This window comes from Pseudophryne corroboree, chromosome 2 (assembly GCF_028390025.1).
Source record: "Pseudophryne corroboree isolate aPseCor3 chromosome 2, aPseCor3.hap2, whole genome shotgun sequence".
Taxonomy (NCBI): Eukaryota; Metazoa; Chordata; class Amphibia; order Anura; family Myobatrachidae; genus Pseudophryne; species Pseudophryne corroboree.
Genome location: NC_086445.1, coordinates 7515566 through 7532161, shown reverse-complemented (window position 1 = coordinate 7532161; position 16596 = coordinate 7515566). Strand labels below are relative to the sequence as shown.

The 16596-nt window shown below is 45.7% G+C and overlaps 1 protein-coding gene across 1 annotated transcript in view; it reads right to left on the bottom strand.

The window, feature by feature from the left end:
* The window catches only part of LOC134988793 (transient receptor potential cation channel subfamily M member 2-like), a 734670-nt gene that overhangs the window by 44628 nt on the left and 673446 nt on the right, over positions 1–16596 (bottom strand). The window contains exon 29 of the mRNA XM_063950575.1: positions 12302–12397. Within this exon, the coding sequence (XP_063806645.1) occupies positions 12302–12397 (96 nt within the window). The remainder of the gene's footprint in view (positions 1–12301; positions 12398–16596) is intronic.

The window sequence follows — 16596 nt, the reverse complement described above, 5'->3', positions numbered from 1 at the left end:
TTGGACTCTCCTGTGGATTTGTGGCATCGGACAACGCCAGCAATATTGTGTGTGCATTAAATCTGGGCAAATTCCAGCACGTCCCATGTTTTGCACATACCTTGAATTTGGTGGTGCAGAATTATTTAAAAAACGAGAGGGGCGTGCAAGAGATGCTGTCGGTGGCCAGAAGAATTGCGGGACACTTTCGGCGTACAGGCACCACGTACAGAAGACTGGAGCACCACCAAAAACGCCTGAACCTGCCCTGCCATCATCTGAAGCAAGAAGTGGTAACGAGGTGGAATTCAACCCTATATATGCTTCAGAGGTTGGAGGAGCAGCAAAAGGCCATTCAAGCCTATACAATTGAGCACGATATAGGAGGTGGAATGCACCTGTCTCAAGCGCAGTGGAGAATGATTTCAACGTTGTGCAAGGTTCTGCTGCCCTTTGAACTTGCCACACGTGAAGTCAGTTCAGACACTGCCAGCCTGAGTCAGGTCATTCCCCTCATCAGGCTTTTGCAGAAGAAGCTGGAGACATTGAAGGAGGAGCTAACACAGAGCGATTCCGCTAGGCATGTGGGACTTGTGGATGGAGCCCTTAATTCGCTTAACAAGGATTCACGGGTGGTCAATCTGTTGAAATCAGAGCACTACATTTTGGCCACCGTGCTCGATCCTAGATTTAAAACCTACCTTGGATCTCACTTTCCGGCAGACACAAGTCTGCTGGGGTTCAAAGACCTGCTGGTGAGAAAATTGTCAAGTCAAGCGGAACGCGACCTGTCAACATCTCCTCCTTCACATTCTCCTGCAACTGGGGGTGCGAGGAAAAGGCTCAGAATTCCGAGCCCACCCGCTGGCGGTGATGCAGGGCAGTCTGGAGCGACTGCTGATGCTGACATCTGGTCCGGACTGAAGGACCTGCCAACGATTACGGACATGTCGTCTACTGGCACTGCATATGATTCTCTCCCCATTGAAAGAATGGTGGAGGATTATATGAGTGACCGCATCCAAGTAGGCACGTCAGACAGTCCGTACTTATACTGGCAGGAAAAAGAGGCAATTTGGAGGCCCTTGCACAAACTGGCTTTATTCTACCTAAGTTGCCCTCCCACAAGTGTGTACTCCGAAAGAGTGTTTAGTGCCGCCGCTCACCTTGTCAGCAATCGGCGTACGAGGTTACTTCCAGAAAATGTGGAGAAGATGATGTTCATTAAAATGAATTATAATCAATTCCTCCGTGGAGACATTGACCAGCAGCAATTGCCTCCACAAAGTACACAGGGAGCTGAGATGGTGGATTCCAGTGGGGACGAATTGATAATCTGTGAGGAGGGGGATGTACACGGTGATATATCGGAGGATGATGATGAGGTGGACATCTTGCCTCTGTAGAGCCAGTTTGTGCAAGGAGAGATTAATTGCTTCTTTTTTGGTGGGGGTCCAAACCAACCCGTCATTTCAGTCACAGTCGTGTGGCAGACCCTGTCACTGAAATGATGGGTTGGTTAAAGTTTGCATGTCCTGTTTATACAACATAAGGGTGGGTGGGAGGGCCCAAGGACAATTCCATCTTGCACCTCTTTTTTCTTTAATTTTTCTTTGCGTCATGTGCTGTTTGGGGAGTATTTTTTTGAAGGGCCATCCTGCGTGACACTGCAGTGCCACTCCTAGATGGGCCAGATGTTTGTGTCGGCCACTTGGGTCGCTTAGCTTAGTCATCCAGCGACCTCGGTGCAAATTTTAGGACTAAAAATAATATTGTGAGGTGTGAGGTATTCAGAATAGACTGAAAATGAGTGGAAATTATGGTTTTTGAGGTTAATAATACTTTGGGATCAAAATGACCCCCAAATTCTATGATTTAAGCTGTTTTTTAGGGTTTTTTGAAAAAAACACCCGAATCCAAAACACACCCGAATCCGACAAAAAAAATTCGGTGAGGTTTTGCCAAAACGCGGTCGAACCCAAAACACAGCCGCGGAACCGAACCCAAAACCAAAACCCGAAAAATTTCAAGTGCACATCTCTACTTCATAGGCGAGATGTTGCAGTGTCTGATATTGCCGGAAGTGCGGGATGCTACATTCCCCCGGCCTAAAGAAGCAGGCAACTTCATAGGAGAGATGTAGCAGCATCTGAGATTGCTGGAGTGCGGGATGCTACATTCCCCCGGCCTACAGAAGCAGATGACTTCATAGGCGAGATGTAGCAGCGTCTGAGATTGCTGGAATGCGGGATGCTACATTCCCCCAGCCTACAGAAGCAGACGACTTCATAGGTGAGATGTAGCAGCGTCTGAGATTGCTGGAATGCGGGATGCTACATTCCCCCGGCCTGCAGAAGCAGACGACTTCATAGGCGAGATGTCACAGCGTCTGAGATTGTTGGAATGCGGGACGCTACATTCCCCCGGCCTACAGAAGCAGATGACTTCATAGGCGAGATGTAGCAGCGTCTGAGATTGCTGGAATGCGGGATGCTACATTCCCCCAGCCTACAGAAGCAGACGACTTCATAGGTGAGATGTAGCAGCGTCTGAGATTGCTGGAATGCGGGATGCTACATTCCCCCGGCCTACAGAAGAAGACGACTTCATAGGCGAGATGTCGCAGCGTATGAGAATGCTGGAATGCGGGATGCTACATTCCCCTGGCCTACAGAAGCAGATGACTTCATAGGCGAGATGTCGCAGCATCTGAGATTGCTGGAGGTGCGGGATGCTACATTCCCCCGGCCTACAGAAGCAGACGACTTCATAGGCGAGATGTCGCAGCGTATGAGAATGCTGGAATGCGGGATGCTACATTCCCCTGGCCTACAGAAGCAGACGACTTCATAGGCGAGATGTCACAGCGTCTGAGATTGCTGGAGTGCGGGACGCTACATTCCCCCGGCCTACAGAAGCAGACGACTGCATAGGCGAGATGTAGCAGCGTCTGAGATTCCTGGAGGTGCGGGACGCTACATTCCCCCAGCCTACAGAAGCAGACGACTTCATAGGCGAGATGTAGCAGCGTCTGAGATTGCTGGAATGCGGGTTGCTACATTCCCCCCGCCTACAGAAGCAGACAACTTCATAGGCGAGATGTAGCAGCGTCTCAGATTGCTGGAATGCGGGATGCTACATTCCCCCGGCCTACAGAAGCAGATGACTTCATAGGTGAGATGTAGCAGCGTCTGAGATTGCTGGAATGCGGGATGCTACATTCCCCTGGCCTACAGAAGCAGACGACTGCATAGGCGATATGTAGCAGCGTCTGAGATTCCTGGAGGTGCGGGACGCTACATTCCCCCAGCCTACAGAAGCAGACGACTTCATAGGCGAGATGTAGCAGCGTCTGAGATTGCTGGAATGCGGGTTGCTACATTCCCCCCGCCTACAGAAGCAGACAACTTCATAGGCGAGATGTAGCAGCGTCTCAGATTGCTGGAATGCGGGATGCTACATTCCCCCGGCCTACAGAAGCAGATGACTTCATAGGTGAGATGTAGCAGCGTCTGAGATTGCTGGAATGCGGGATGCTACATTCCCCCCGCCTACAGAAGCAGACAACTTCATAGGCGAGATGTAGCAGCGTCTGAGATTGCTGGAATGCGGGATGCTACATTCCCCCGGCCTACAGAAGAAGACGACTTCATAGGCGAGATGTCACAGCGTCTGAGATTGTTGGAATGCGGGATGCTACATTCCCCCGGCCTACAGAAGCAGACGACTTCATAGGCAAGATGTAGCAGCGTCTGAGATTGCTGGAATGCGGGACGCTACAATCTCCTGGCCTACAGAAGCAGATGACTTCATAGGCGAGATGTAGCAGCGTCTGAGATTGCTGGAGTGCGGGACGCTACATTCCCCCCCGCCTAAAGAAGCAGATGACTTCATAGGCGAGATGTCGCAGTGTCTGATATTGCCGGAAGTGCGGGATGCTACATTCCCCCGGCCTACAGAAGCAGACGACTTCATAGGCGAGATGTAGCAGCATCTGAGATTGCTGGAGTGCGGGATGCTACATTCCCCCGGCCTACAGAAGCAGGCAACTTCATAGGAGAGATGTAGCAGCGTCTGAGATTGCTGGAATGCGGGATGCTACATTCCCCCGGCCTACAGAAGCAGACAACTTCATAGGAGAGATGTAGCAGCGTCTGAGATTGCTGGAGTGCGGGACGCTACATTCCCCCCGCCTACAGAAGCAGACAACTTCATAGGTGAGATGTAGCAGCGTCTGAGATTGCTGGAATGCGGGACGCTACATTCCCCTGGCCTACAGAAGCAGATGACTTTATAGGCGAGATGTAGCAGCATCTGAGATTGCTGGAGTGCGGGACGCTACATTCCCCCGGCTTACAAAAGCAGACAACTACATAGGCGAGGTATAGCAGCGTCTGAGATTGCTGCAGGTGCGGGACGCTACATTCCCCCATGCTTGTGGTGTGCGAGGACGCAGGACTCATTCTCCACATGTGCAGCCACCCCACCATCAGAGATGTATGTAAACCATCGGGTTACTGGAAATCTATGAATCAGGCTCAGTTCTTAAAACTGAACTATAGTTCTAACATTCCCCCGGCCTACAGAAGCAGACAACTTCATAGGCGAGATGTCGCAGTGTCTGAGATTGCCGGAAGTGCGGGATGCTACATTCCCCCGGCCTACAGAAGCAGACGACTTCATAGGCGAGATGTCGCAGCGTCTGAGATTGCTGGAATGCGGGACGCTATATTCCCCCCGCCTACAGAAGCAGATGACTTCATAGGCGAGATGTAGCAGCGTCTGAGATTGCAGGAATGCGGGATGCTACATTCCCCCGGCGTACAGAAGCAGATGACTTCATAGGCGAGATGTCACAGCGTCTGAGATTGTTGGAATGCGGGATGCTACATTCCCCTGGCCTACAGAAGCAGACAACTTCATAGGCAAGATGTAGCAGCGTCTGAGATTGCTGGAGTGCGGGACGCTACATTCCCCCGGCCTACAGAAGCAGACAACTACATAGGCGAGGTGTAGCAGCGTTTGAGATTGCTGAAGGTGCGGGACGCTACATTCCCCCGGCCTAAAGAAGCAGATGACTTCATAGGCGAGATGTCGCAGTGTCTGATATTGCCGGAAGTGCGGGATGCTACATTCCCCCGGCCTACAGTAGCAGACGACTTCATAGGCGAGATGTAGCAGCATCTGAGATTGCTGGAGTGCGGGATGCTACATTCCCCCGGCCTACAGAAGCAGACGACTTCATAGGCGAGATGTAGCAGCATCTGAGATTGCTGGAGTGCGGGATGCTACATTCCCCCGGCCTACAGAAGCAGGCAACTTCATAGGAGAGATGTAGCAGCGTCTGAGATTGCTGGAATGCGGGATGCTACATTCCCCCGGCCAACAGAAGCAGTCAACTTCATAGGAGAGATGTAGCAGCATCTGAGATTGCTGGAGTGCGGGATGCTACATTCCCCCGGCCTGCAGATGCAGACGACTTCATAGGCGAGATGTAGCAGCGTCTGAGATTGCTGGAATGCGGGATGCTACATTCCCCCGGCCTGCAGATGCAGACGACTTCATAGGCGAGATGTCACAGCGTCTGAGATTGTTGGAATGCGGGACGCTACATTCCTCCGGCCTACAGAAGCAGATGACTTCATAGGCGAGATGTAGCAGCGTCTGAGATTGCTGGAGTGCGGGACGCTACATTCCCCCGGCCTGCAGAAGCAGATGACTTCATAGGCGAGATGTAGCAGCGTCTGAGATTGCTGGAATGCGGGATGCTACATTCCCCCGGCCTACAGAAGCAGACGACTTCATAGGTGAGATGTAGCAGCATCTGAGATTGCTGGAGTGCGGGATGCTACATTCCCCCGGCCTACAGAAGCAGACGACTTCATAGGTGAGATGTAGCAGCATCTGAGATTGCTGGAGTGCGGGATGCTACATTCCCCCGGCCTACAGAAGCAGACGACTTCATAGGTGAGATGTAGCAGCGTCTGAGATTGCTGGAATGCGGGATGCTACATTCCCCCGGCCTGCAGATGCAGACAACTTCATAGGAGAGATGTAGCAGCGTCTGAGATTGCTGGAGTGCGGGACGCTACATTCCCCCGGCCTGCAGAAGCAGACGACTTCATCGGCGAGATGTAGCAGCGTCTGAGATTGCTGGAATGCGGGATGCTACATTCCCCCGGCCTGCAGATGCAGACGACTTCATAGGCGAGATGTCACAGCGTCTGAGATTGTTGGAATGCGGGACGCTACATTCCTCCGGCCTACAGAAGCAGATGACTTCATAGGCGAGATGTAGCAGCGTCTGAGATTGCTGGAATGCGGGATGCTACATTCCCCCGGCCTACAGAAGCAGACGACTTCATAGGTGAGATGTAGCAGCATCTGAGATTGTTGGAGTGCGGGATGCTACATTCCCCCGGCCTACAGAAGCAGACGACTTCATAGGTGAGATGTAGCAGCGTCTGAGATTGCTGGAATGCGGGACACTACATTCCCCCGGCCTACAGAAGCAGACAACTTCATAGGCGAGATGTAGCAGCGTCTGAGATTGCTGGAATGCGGGATGCTACATTCCCCCGGCCTGCAGATGCAGACGACTTCATAGGCGAGATGTAGCAGCGTCTGAGATTGCTGGAATGCGGGATGCTACATTCCCCCGGCCTGCAGATGCAGACGACTTCATAGGCGAGATGTCACAGCGTCTGAGATTGTTGGAATGCGGGACACTACATTCCCCCGGCCTACAGAAGCAGACAACTTCATAGGCGAGATGTAGCAGCGTCTGAGATTGCCGGAGGTGCGGTATGCTGTAAGGCAAAACCAAAACCGCTATTACATCTCGCCTCATATACTTGTTTCGTTCCCCACATATAATCTGCAACCAAATCCGGTTTCATGCGGCTGACAAACATATCTAGAATACGGATCCAGTATGATATACCAGCAGATGTTAGTATACAAACAGCGGTATCCCTCCTGCTGGAATCCCGGCAGCAATTCCCCTCGTGGGCTTGCTGCATTCGCCACAGGTTCTATTCCTACTCGGTTGGTGGCGTGGCGTGGGAATACAAGGCGGGTGTCGGGCTTCCGTGCATCCTTAAAATGCCGGCTTCGGGATTCCAGCATCAGTCTCCTGAACAACGGGATCCCGACAGTTGGCATTTTAACTGCATCCCCAGAATACACCTATACCCAACGTGCCCAGTTTACACCCCTCAGGTGCAGCATCTATACAGGAACAACCTACTGATCCCCAAACCATCCTTCTTGTGTGACTGGGACCTATATCCCCATTAAGCACTCCTTCCTCTGGACCATTATGCAGTGTGTAGTAGGAGAAGTAGTACTAGTAGTAGGAGTGGTAGTAGCATGTGTAGTAGTAGTAGTAGTAGTAGTAGTAGTATGTCTGGTAGGAGTAGTAGTATGTATAGTAGTAGTAGCAGTAGTAGTAGTAATAGTAGTAGTATGTTTAGTAGGAGTAGCAGCAGTAGTAGTAGTAGTAATAGTAGAAGTAGTATGTGTAGTAGTATTAGTAGTAGTATGTCTAGTAGGAGTAGCAATAGTAGTAGTATTAGTAATAGTAGTAGTAGTAGTAGTAGTAGTAGTATGTGTAGTAGGAGTAGCAGTAGTAGTATGTCTAGTAGGGGTAGCATTAGTAGTAGTATTATTATTATTAGTAGTAGTATGTGTAGTAGCAGTAGTAGTAATAATAGTAGTAGTAGTAGTAGTAGTATGTGTAGTCGGAGTAGCAGCAGTAGTAGTAGTATGTGTAGTAGGAGTAGCAGCAGTAGTAGTAGTAGTATGTGTAGTTTAAATAGTAGCAGTAGTAGTAGATGTCTAGTAGTAGCAGCAGTAGTAGTAGTATGTGTAGTAGTAGCAGCAGCAGCATTAGTAGTAGCAGTAGTAGTAGTAGTAGTAGTAGTAGTAGTATGTGTAGTAGGAGTAGCAATAGTAGTAAAAGTAGTAGTAGTAGATGTCTAGTAGTAGTAGCAGCAGTAGTAGTAGTAGTATGTGTAGTTTAAATAGTAGCAGTAGTAGTAGATGTCTAGTAGTAGCAGCAGTAGTAGTAGTATGTGTAGTAGTAGCAGCAGCAGCAGCAGCATTAGTAGTAGCAGTAGTAGTAGTAGTAGTAGTAGTAGTATGTGTAGTAGGAGTAGCAATAGTAGTAAAAGTAGTAGTAGTAGATGTCTAGTAGTAGTAGCAGCAGTAGTAGTAGTATGTGTAGTTGTTGGAGTAGTAGTAGCAGCAGTGGTAGTAGTAGTAGTAGTATGTCTAGTAGGAGTAGCAGAAGTAGTAGTAGCAGAAGTAGTAATAGTAGTAGTAGTAGTAGTAGTAGTAGTAGTAGTAGTATGTGTAGTAGTAGTAGTAGTAGTAGTAGTAGTAGGAATAGAGGTAGCAGTAGTAGTATGTCTAGTAGGAGTAGCAGCAGTAGTAGTAGTATGTGTAGTAGGAGTAGCAGTAGTAGTAGTAGTAGTAGTAGTAGTATGTGTAGTAGGAGTAGCAGTAGTAGTAGTAATAATAGTATTAATAATAATATTATTATTAGTAGTAATAATATTATTATTATGTGTAGTAGGAGCAGCAGCAGCAGTAGTATTAGTAGTATGTTTAGTAGGAGTAGCAGTAGTAGTAATAATAATAGTAGTAGTAGTATGTGTAGTATGAGTAGCAGTAGTAGTAGTAGTAGTAGGTGGTGGAGTAGGAGTTTTAGTAGTAGTAGTAGTAGTAGTAGTAGTAGGAGTAGTAGTAATAATAGTAGTAGTAGTAGTAGTAGTAGTAGTAGTAGTAGTATGTGGAGTAGGAGTAGAAGTAGTAGTAGTATGTGTAGAAGGAGTAGCAGCAGTAGTAGAAGTAATAGTAGTATGTCTAGTATGAGTAGCAGCAGTAGTAGTAATAGTAGAAGTAGTAGTAGTATGTGTAGCAGTAGTAGTAATAGTAGTAGTAGTAGTATCAGTAGTAGTAGTAGTAGTAGTAGTAGTATGTGTAGTAGTAGTAGTAGTAGTAGCAGCAGCAGCAGTAGTAGTATGTGTAGTAGTAGTAGTAGTAGCAGTAGTAATAATAATAATAGTAGTAGTAGTAGTAGTAGTAGTAGTAGTAGTATGTGTAGTAGGAGGAGTAGTAGTAGTAGTAGTAATAGTAGTAGTAGTATGTGTAGTAGGAGTAGCAGTAGTAGTAATAGTAGTAGTATGTGTAGTAGGAGTAGCAGCAGTAGTAGTAGTAGTAGTATGTCTAGTAGGAGTAGCAGCGGTAGTAGTAGTATGTGTAGTAGGAGTAGCAGTAGTAGTAGTATGTGTAGTAGGAGTAGCAGTAGTAATAATAGTATTAATAATAATAATATTATTAGTAGTAGTAATAATATTATGTGTAGTAGGAGCAGCAGCAGTAGTAGTAGTAGTATGTTTAGTAGGAGTAGCAGTAGTAATAATAGTAGTAGTAGTAGTAGTAGTATGTGTAGTAGGAGTAGCAGTAGTAATAGTAGTAGTAGTAGTAGTAGTAGTAGTAGTTGGTGGAGTAGGAGTAGTAGTAGTATATGTAGTAGGAGTAGCAGTAGTAGTAGTAATAGTAGTAGTAGTATGTGGAGTAGGAGTAGTAGAAGTAGTAGTAGTAGTAGTATGTGTAGAAGGAGTAGCAGCAGTAGCAGAAGTAATAGTAGTATGTCTAGTATGAGTAGCAGCAGTAGTAGTAGTATGTGTAACAGTAGTAGTAGTAGTAGTAGTAGTAGTAGTAGTATGTGTAGTAGTAATAGTAGTAGTATGTGTAGTAGGAGTAGCAGTAGTATGTCAAGTAGGAGTAGTAGTAGTATTAGTAATAGTAGTATGTGTAGTAGTAGCAGCAGTAGTAGTAGTAGTATGTGTAGTAGTAGTAGTAGCAGCAGCAGCAGTAGGAGTAGTAGTAGTAGTAGTAGTAGTAGTAGTAGTAGTAGTAGTAGTAGTAGTAGTAGTATGTGTAGTAGGAGTAGCAGTAGTAGTAGTAATAGTAGTAGTAGTATGTGTAGTAGGAGTAGCAGTAGTAGTAATAGCAGTAGTATTATGTGTAGTAGGAGCAGCAGCAGCAGTAGTAGTAGTATGTTTAGTAGGAGTAGCAGTAATAACAGTAGTAATACTAATAGTAGTAGTAGTATGTGTAGTAGGAGTAGCAGCAGCAGTAGTAGTAGTAGTAGTAGTAGTAGGTGGTGGAGTAGGAGTAGTAGTATATGTAATAGGAGTAGTATGTGGAGTAGGAGTAGCAGGTGTAGTAGTAGTAGTAGTAGTATTATGTGTAGTAGTAGTAGTAGTAGTAATAGTAGTAGTAGTAGTAGTAGTATGTATAGTAGGAGTAGCAATAGTAGGAGTAGTAATAGTAGTAGTATGTGTAGTAGTAGTAGTAGTAATAATATGTGTAGAAAGAGTAGCAGCAGTAAAAGTAGTATGTCTAGTAATAGTAGTAGTAATAGTTGTAGTAGTATGTGTAGTAGTAGTAGGACTAGCAGCAGCAGTAGTAGGAGTATGTCTAGTAAGAGTAGCAGTAGTAGAAGTAGGAGTAATAGTATTAGTAGAAATAATAGTGGTAAGTGTAGTAGTACTAGTAGTGGGAGTAGTAGTAGGGGGAGTAGGAGTATTAGTAGAGGTAGTTATATAAGGAATAGAAGTAGTAGGAGAAGTTGTAGTACTAGTAGTAGCAGGAGTCATTGTAGTAGTAGTAGTAGTAGTAGTAGTAGTAGTAGTAATAGTAATAGTATTAGTAGTTGTAGTATGTGTAGTAAGAGTAGCAGTAGTAGTAATAGTAGTAGTATGTGTAGTAGGAGTAGCAGTATTAGTAGTATGTTTAGTAAGAGTAGCAGCAGTAGTAGTAGTAGTAGTAGTAGTAGTAGTAGTATGTGTAGTAGAAGTAGCAACAGCAATAGTAGTAGTAGTAGTAGGTGGTGGAGTTTTAATAGTATTATATGTAGTAGGAGTAGCAGCAGTAGTAGTATGTGTAGTAGGAGTAGTAGTAGTAGTAGTATGTGGAGTAGGAGTAGCAGCAGTAGTAGTAGTATGTGTAGTAGTAGTAGTAATAATAATAGTAGTAGTATGTATAGTAGAAGTAGTAATAGTAGTAGTAGTATGTGGAGTAGGACTAGCAGTAGTAGTAATAGTAGTAGTAGTAGTATGTGTAGAAGGAGTAGCGGTGGTAGTAGTAGTAGTAAGAGTAGTAGCAGCAGTAGCAGCAGCAGCAGTAGTAGTAGTAGTAGTAGTAGTAGTAGTAGTAGCAGCAGTATGTGTAGTAGGAGTAGCAGCAGTAGTAGGAGTATGTCTAGTAGGAGTAGTAGTAGAAGTAGGAGTAATAGTAGTAGTAGAAATAATAGTGGTTAGAGTAGTAGTAGTAGTAGTAGTAGTAGTAGTAGTAGTAGTAGTAGTAGTAGTAGTAGTAGTAGTAGGGGGATTAGGAGTATTAGTAGAGGTAGTAAGATTAGTAGCAGTAGTTATATTAGGAATATAAGTAGTAGGAGAAGTAGTAGTAGTACTAGTAGTAGCAGCAGGAGTCATTGTAGTAGTAGTAGTAGTAGTAGTAGTAGTAGTAGTAGTAATAGTATGTGTAGTAAGAGTAGCAGTAGTAGTAGTATGTTTAGTAGGAGTAGCAGTAGTAGCAGCAGCAGCAGCAGCAGTAGTAGTAGTAGTATTATGTGTAGTAGTAGTAGTAGTAGTAGTAGTAGTAGTAGAAGGTGGTGGAGTAGGAGTAGTAGTATATGTAGTAGAAGTAGCAGCATTAGTAGTAGTATGTATAGTAGTAGTATGTGTAGTAGGAGTAGCAGTATGTATAGTAGGAGTAGTAATAGTAGTAGTAGTAGTAGTATGTGGAGTAGGAGTAGCAGTAGTAGTAATAATACTAGTAGTATGTGTAGAAGGAGTAGCTGCAGTAGTAGTAGTATGTCTAGTAGTAGTAGTATGTGTAGTAGGAGTAGCAGTAGTAGGAGTATGTCTAGTAGGAGTAGCAGTAGAAATAGGAGTAATTGTAGTAGTAGAAATAATAGGGGTAAGTGTAGTAGTACTAGTAGTGGGAGTAGTAGTAGTAGGGGGAGTAGGAGTATTAGTAGAGGTAGTAAGAGTAGTAGCAGTAGTTATATTAGGAATAGAAGTAGTAGGAGAAGTAGTAGTAGTACTAGTAGTAGGAGTCATTGTAGTAGTAGTAGTAGTAGTAGTAGTAGTAGTAGTAGTAGTAGTAGTAGTAGTAGTAGTAGTAAAGATCCCTGAATTCCTTGCATCTTTTTCCCAAAGCACCCCAAAACCACATCTGTGGTATCATCCTCTTTGGTCACAGTGCTATGAATGACCCTATTGTCCTCACAACCATGAGTACTCACAGAGGTAAGCCGTCCGCTACCGTGTATGTTCCACAGAAGCTTCGGAAGTCAATCAAGTTGTCCATAGCATTGTATTTCCGGCTCTTCTGCTCCATCCTAGAGAAAGTAGTTTGGACATAATCACCAAATAGAGGTAAATACTGGATAAATTATTAATACTTATATATTTTCCTGTTTTACATATGTGTACATTATGTACAGATGGAGCCTCCATTATCTTTACTGGCTGAGGTGTTAGTCGCAATCAGGCATACGCAGCGTGCCTGGGCGCAAGGAGCCGCGCCTAGTCGTAGGGAGGCGCACAGAGTTTTTGGCGTTACCTTTGCGTGTAATACCTGCGATCATCCACCAGATGTCACTTTTTAAAATCACCATTGCGCATGTGTGTGGTCTCTATTAAAATACAATACTGAATTACAGCATAAGAACTACTTTACTGGTGCGTCTCATTACACTACATTATGCTACAGTATGTCATACAGTATATAACAATATATACAGTACAGACACAAATAGTACAGCATATACAGATGCAAACGTACGTGATAAAGCCACAGTATAGTCCATTGACGTTAGGAATGTGTGAGCATCCAAGTCCCGCAGACAAGGCTACTGCGGCAAGTGTTATCTTTCTAAGTATAATGCGGAGAGATAAAAGCTCCACCCTAAGTTCCAGGATGACAAATCCCTGTGCTTAGCGTCTCTTTAGAGTGTTTTCCATCTATCCAGAAACCCTGCATCCCATGCAAGCTGGGCGGACAACTGGAGGGGACCCAACACACGGTTGCTTGCCGTTTCCCAATGCAGTGTAACATAAACTATTGGTTGTTCTGCCCCAAAAGCCAAGAGTCTCCTCTTTTGTATGGTACTGGTCTCGAGTCTCTGGGACATCCAGAACCAGAGATATCAGGACACAAAGTGGACTCATTTTCCCATAGACTATAATGGGCCCGTTAAGTCAGACCCAACATGGGTTCCGACACCTGCCATGAGCCTTGTGGGGGTCACAGAAACTTGGGGTTGGTATCCTCTGGTAGCTAATCATCTCCCCTTTCATACCAACACAGATCTGAGCCAATTGGACCCCAAGAACCAGAGATATTAAGCTTTAAGCCCATTTTAATTGAATTTAATAGCTCACTTAAACTGAACGTCAATGGACCATTGCTTTAACACGTCCGTTTGTGTCTGTATACACTACTATTATCATTTATTAATTTATTGGTTTCTTTTTTGGGGTCCTGACAGAGAAGTAATATTTTCAACATCGTCTCTGGACTCCGCTGGTTAATGCCCACCTCACCCCTCACCCTTCCCCCTCCCCTGAGAGACTGATGTTTTCAGACAAAGAAGCTAGTTTACAGTCAATAAAATACAGTGATCTCTCCCCATTGATGTTTGTGTATGCCATTACAGGACTTGGACGCTCATATCGCATAACACGGTATTTAGCCACCACCTCCCCTCAACCCCCCTGGGAGCCTGCTCATTTCATAGACAGAGATGGAGGTCAGGTTATAATAAATGTACAACACAGTACTGTATAGACACGATCTCTTGTGTAAATGGTAGCAGTGATCCCATCTCATAAAGTACAACACAGAATCTCTAAAGTCGATGAACTACAGTACAGTGCTGTGTTGCTCGAACAGTTAGTTGCGCCAGGATACACTATTTATATTTATTGATATGTCTATGGGACCTTTTGCCGCTGTGTATTTAAGCTAGGGTATTGAGACACTCCTTCAGCATTGCCCTGACTCTTGCAAAACTGATGCCGTCACTGGATCCATAGTTGGGGGCTTCCAAGAGGTGCAGGGTCATGGGCGGCAGCCACTTTGTCAACTTGCTATGCGATTGAGTCTGGTTTATTGTAATGTGCATAGAGCTCACTTATCCCTATTGTTCCTGTGTAATATAACTAGAGTATTGAGACGCTCCTTCAGCATTGCCCTGACTCTTGCAAAACTGATGCCTTCGCTGGATCCATATCTGAGGGCTTACATAACAGAAAATTAATAAAGTGTCAGGAAAAAACAAACATGCACTCGCACTGTGGGATTCGAACCCGGGTCTCTTAGCATGGGAAGTGGTACACTTCACCACTCGGGCACGATGCCTCATGGTAAATAGACAAGCTCATGTGTAAATGTACTGTAAGCAGTGATCCCTCCCCATTGGTGTTTGTGTATGCCATTACAGGTCTTGGATGCTCATATTGCAGAACACGGTACATACTTTTACGTCACTGAACTACATTATTGCTTTTACACATTAGTTGCGTCTGTATACAATTGCTTTGTCTACGGGACTTGGATACTCACATACAGTAACACGGCAATGGATAAGTGTTTTAACACATTCATTTGCATCTGAATAAACTTTTTTTTTATTGACTCTGTCTCTGGCCATTGGTCTGTGTGTACAGTATACATTAACATTACAGTCGTCACTGACCATTTGCCAGAGCTGTAGATCAATCCGCTGCTATTCGCTCTAAAGTACTGGATTAGTGGAGCATTAGCCACCCAGTGGTGGAGATGTGTATTGCATGCTGAGTATGTAGTAGTGCCTCAACGCGCCTGTCCGTGGATAACCTCGGCAACTTAAGCTATCGCCTAGGTGCGACTAAACCTCCGTTTAGGCAGAGAAATGGCAAAGATAAGGGAGGCTCCATCTGTATAAAACCCCAGTGCCCTCTGTAGAAAACCCCAGTTAGGGGATTCAGTATAAGTCCAATGGTCAGCGGCACACAGGTAATAAACAATGCTTGAATGCCTACTGTGTACATATAGCCATAGAAATATATTTCATCTTAAATACCTGTAACCCCCCCCTTTCACTTTACTGTGGGGAGCTACCAATTAACTAAGTGCCTCCAAGTATGGGAAAGTATTCATGGGCCTACTCTGGAACGCCCATGGGTCACAGCTCCAGAACATTTGTGATATCCTCCTGATATAAGTTCCCTTCCGGGATGTCTTCCCAATAATACAGCGCAAAGGGTAAGTATAATATCATATAGTGAATATTAAATTACTATCAAAAAGACAACAATGCATCCTTATATAAATAATCCATGTAGACATGCAATTAATCATTGTTTTCATTTCTACCATACAGTATTATATTACAAGTCACAATACTGTGCCTGATGCAGGTAAGCAGCTAAGTAGCAGCATCTGCAATCCATGTGATCACATACTGGGGACCGCCCAACGCAGGGCAATACCGCCAAGTATGCTGAGCACCGACCCCCTTTATCCATCGCATTGCAATTTTTGCGTGATAGCAGAAATGAGGGTTGCCTCCTGCCGGCGCAGCTTAGCTGCGCTGGCAGTAGGCCTGCCGACATCTTTCCGAGGTCACGCAATTGCTGCAATCACGCACACGCCCCCGTTCGCGCTGCACCACCCCGTTTTTTAGCCATGCCCCTCCAATGCTCCATCGCATTTAATGTGATCCCACCAAAGAAAATGCGGGTGCATGCGCAGGGCAGGCGCGGCGCACGTGACCGCATCCTTTTCATAATATTTGCGGTTGGATCGCGTTTTGCGATATAACCTGAATCAGCCCCACTAAACATATAAACAATAATATTAGTTATCCTGGGCTCCTATTGTATATTATTACGCTGCAGTATATCTCTGGCGGTGCATGCTGGGGCCCTATAGATGTACTTCTTGTAACTGGTCCTAAGCATAGATGGTTGTCTTGATTTACTGTAGATATATTCTATGGCTAATATGTAATTGTAATATGTAATAAAGGCCAATGCCCAAGGGCACAGAGGTATTAAATCAGGGCATGTAAAATCAAAGAAGCAATAAAATGTACACAGTAGCGGATCTTGCCACGGGCAAGCAGTACTTTTGCCCGGGGCGCCGCCTTCCGGAGGGCGCAGGGCGCCCTCCGGAGGGCGCCGCACCAGGGCAAGATCCGCTGCTGGTGTGTGCCCCCTGCTGCCCGCTGCCCCCGGCCGCCACCGCTGGGAAGGGAAACTAGACGCGTACGCGTCTAGTTTCCCTTGCTGGAGAGGTCCTTTACTGTGCGGTGCGCGATGACGTCATCGCGCACCGCACATCAATTCAGCTGTACAGGGGGCGTAAATGACCACGCCCCCTGTACAAAGCCACGCCCCCTAAAGCCGCCCGGGGCGCCACAAACCCCGGAGCCGGCCCTGAATGTACAGTGGTAACAAAAACACGTCAAAAGGAAAGTTAGCTGCAGAGAAACACGAAAGTGGCAAGGAAAGACTGAGGTCTTGGCCTTTCAGTGGTGGTTCTGCAGCTGTC